At 32.3% G+C, this 3295-nt stretch overlaps 1 protein-coding gene across 1 annotated transcript; it reads right to left on the bottom strand.

Annotated features, from left to right (window-relative positions):
* Positions 1-789: 789 nt before the first annotated feature.
* LOC104903867 (60S ribosomal protein L35a-3) lies at positions 790-3063 on the bottom strand. The gene is made up of 5 exons (XM_010691995.4): positions 2908-3063; positions 2776-2811; positions 2448-2676; positions 2300-2342; positions 790-1015 (listed from the first exon to the last, which is right to left on the bottom strand). The coding sequence occupies exons 1-4, from the start codon at positions 2937-2939 to the stop codon at positions 2301-2303; spliced, it is 339 nt and encodes a 112-aa protein (XP_010690297.1). The 5' UTR covers positions 2940-3063; the 3' UTR covers positions 790-1015; position 2300.
* Positions 3064-3295: the final 232 nt, after the last annotated feature.

Genomic DNA, 3295 nt, shown 5'->3' with positions numbered 1-3295 from the left:
AAGATTAATAATAATTACCAATATTAATAATTAATAAGTACAACAACAACAACAATAATAATTCTTTTGAACAAATGTACTAGTAAATAATAATACCCCCTTTGTATTTTTTTATCTTTGTCACTTAGAATCTTGACACTATTCACAATTTGAGATAATCTTTTAGATTTTTCTTAATATATAAGATTTTTTTATCTTTGTCACTTAGAATCTTGACACTATTCACAATTTGAGATAATCTTTTAGATTTTTCTTAATATATAAGAAAAAATATAGTCATGTGGGGTCTTGTTTGATTCGTCTCAATGAGTACTTTATTAATATTCAATTATTATAATTTTTATTAATATGTAGTGAAAGATATTTAATAATAATAAGTTTTTAAAAATAAGCATGATATGATCTGATCTGAACTGATCTGATCTGGTCTGATCTGAACTTATTTTTTCTGATCTGATCTGATCTGAACTTATTTTTTCTGATCTGATCTGATTAGATCTGAAATAAGCAAAAATAAGATGAACTGAACATAGCCTTATTCAATTCTAGATCAGTGTAAATTAAACCCTACGGGATAATTACTGTTATCACAGATTAATCAACACCACAAACTCAGGTTTCTAATGAATTTCATATTCATGAGATTCTCAGCTGCTAATAAAATTAACTGTTTCACAAACATCATTTCACATGATTCACTCATAAATAGCATAAAATTTCACAACATAAGTTATCATTATGAAATAACGAATAAAAACGATCATTAACTTGGGTAAAACTCTTTTAACATTAGACAAAACGAGAAGTATACTCTTGAGATATAAAAATTAGATCCAAAACTTCAGGTTTCAGAACCAGGTAGAAAATCATCTTTTAACATCCTAATGCAAAAATGGTAGCAAAACACAATACTATCTTAACACAAGAAGCTACAAGGGTAAAAAGAAAAAGTGCTCTTCTTGCTACTCCAATGAATAGCACTCCTCGAATGATCTTTCACTTCAATGTCTAGCTTCTGCAGGACAAGTATTACCAACAGTTGTTAGACGAAATATTTGTAATACTTCTATAAATTTACCAACCACATAAAAAACGGGCAAAGCACAATGCTCCAATCGTAACAACATATCATTTTAATAAGTGCAGTATGTCTGTCTTAACATACCCAAACAATGAGACTCCAAACCAATATAGGATTGCATTCAAGAATTTAAGCGTCATCAAATCCATTAAAACAGACATGGAAGTTATGGAACCCCCTTAGACTATCTACAGAGTACAGAATCATTGCTGATGTGGGGAAGGATACAAAGCAATTAGAGTTCACCACACAATTTTAGAGAGGCAATTACATTTTTTATATTCTAGTAAAGCCAATTACAGCCACAATCGACATCCTAAAGGCTCTATTCATTATATTCTTGTATTGTTCCAGTTCTGCAGGGAAGACTTGGAAGAATTCATGCCAACAGCTCAAAAAAGAATTTAGGTGATATTCCGATAAACCAAGGAGAAAAAAATTAGAAATCCAGAAGTTCAACACAAGCAGCTAAAATACTTGTCCAAGAAACAATGAACTTATTGAACGTATGACTACAAGTTCTACATTGTAGTAAGGCAAGATACATTACAATCAACAAAAAAAGCTGAGTATCAGTGAACAAACTACTATACACTAATCAGAGCGTCACACAACCAATATACTGGCTAAACAGCTCTTATATCTACAAGAATCTGAAATGGATCATATTAGTGTTCTATCATCTAAGAAAAGGAAGCTTCATAACTTAACATAGACACAAACATATTAAGCTCTACTTCGGACTACTACTTATTGGCTCATCCAGCATACTTTCAATTATAATTAGAAAAACATCAACAGCAAAACAACAAATTTCACTTAATTTCAACATTTCCAAAACCTCCATAATCCGAAGTATTCAACCATAATTGGCACAAACAATGAGTAAACTAATAAGGATTTGATCATCATCAACAATATCAACAAAAATCTCCTCTCCAAACTCCCACCTTCACACGAAAAATATTACGGCTCAAGCATTTACCACTACTATTAGAGTCAAAATTTGAAGCATTCGGTTATCACATCCTAGATAAGCCAATAATTTCACTTCCGAGCACATAACCGAACTAAATCACATCAAGTGTTTCGATACTAAATCACATTAAATAGTAACATTTAAACACCTACAAAATCAATTTCACCCTAGACCAAAAATTAAAAAAAAAAAAAGAACAAAATTTCGCTACATAAAAACAACTAATAATAAACATATACCTTAGATGTTGCTGGGGTACATGAAAACCCTAATCTTGTCACCCTGCAAGTAAACAATCAACATAAACATTCCACCAACAAAAAAATCAAATCAAAACAACACAAAATTAAAGCAAACATAAAAAAAAAAGGTACAAGCAAATCATACCATGGATTTAGGGGGGAGATTGGAAGTGAACTTAGCACGAACAACACCACTGTTACCATGAGGTCTACAAACCTTTCCCCAAATGCAGCGATAGTGGGACCCATTCTTCTTAGTTTCAGCCTTGTAAATGTAAGCCAATTTCTTTCCCAAATACCATGCAACTTCTTCTTGTGTGTTAACTCCTTCGATCTGAACCAAAGATGTGTTTGGGTACTGGTTCGATTTCGACCTAATTAATCACATAAACAACCCACATCAAATTTCCACGATTTGAGAAAACAAAACAATACCCAGTTGATTAAATTCAAAATTAAATCTGGGTTTTTACCTCTTGTACCCAAGGATCGAACCTCTGACGTAGAGCCTAAAAATGAAATTTAGAAAGAATGTGAGATTGAGAAAAAATGGAGATTTGAGGAGAGAGAAAAAGAAGGATGAGGAAGAGGAGAGAGAAAATTACCTGACGCGTTCTCCTTGACGACCTTTCACCATTTTTGAGTGTTTTTGAGTTTTTGGGGGAAAGGGGGCTGAAATGTGAGAAGATGACTGCAAAACTAAAACCCTAATCCGAAGGAATGTGATTATAAGGAGAAAGGATAATTTATAGTAGGGATTTTTGTGAGGGCTTTGATATTTGGCTAGGGTTCGTTTAGGGTTTTTGGGCTTTTATTTTGTTACATGTGTTGGGCCATGGGTTTAGGGCAGAGTTTTTAGCATTTGCTCTTTCAGAATTTCGATTGAGAACTTATGGTCATTGAAATTTTAGGTAGAAGGTAGAAGTTGGACAAGTTAAAAAGCTATTTAAGGAAAATTAAGAGTTTTTAATAAGGTAGCGATTATGATAACAG

Source organism: Beta vulgaris, chromosome 2, assembly GCF_026745355.1.
Source record: "Beta vulgaris subsp. vulgaris cultivar EL10 chromosome 2, EL10.2, whole genome shotgun sequence".
NCBI classification, from domain to species: domain Eukaryota; kingdom Viridiplantae; phylum Streptophyta; class Magnoliopsida; order Caryophyllales; family Amaranthaceae; genus Beta; species Beta vulgaris.
This window is presented reverse-complemented; position numbering and strand designations above follow the sequence as displayed.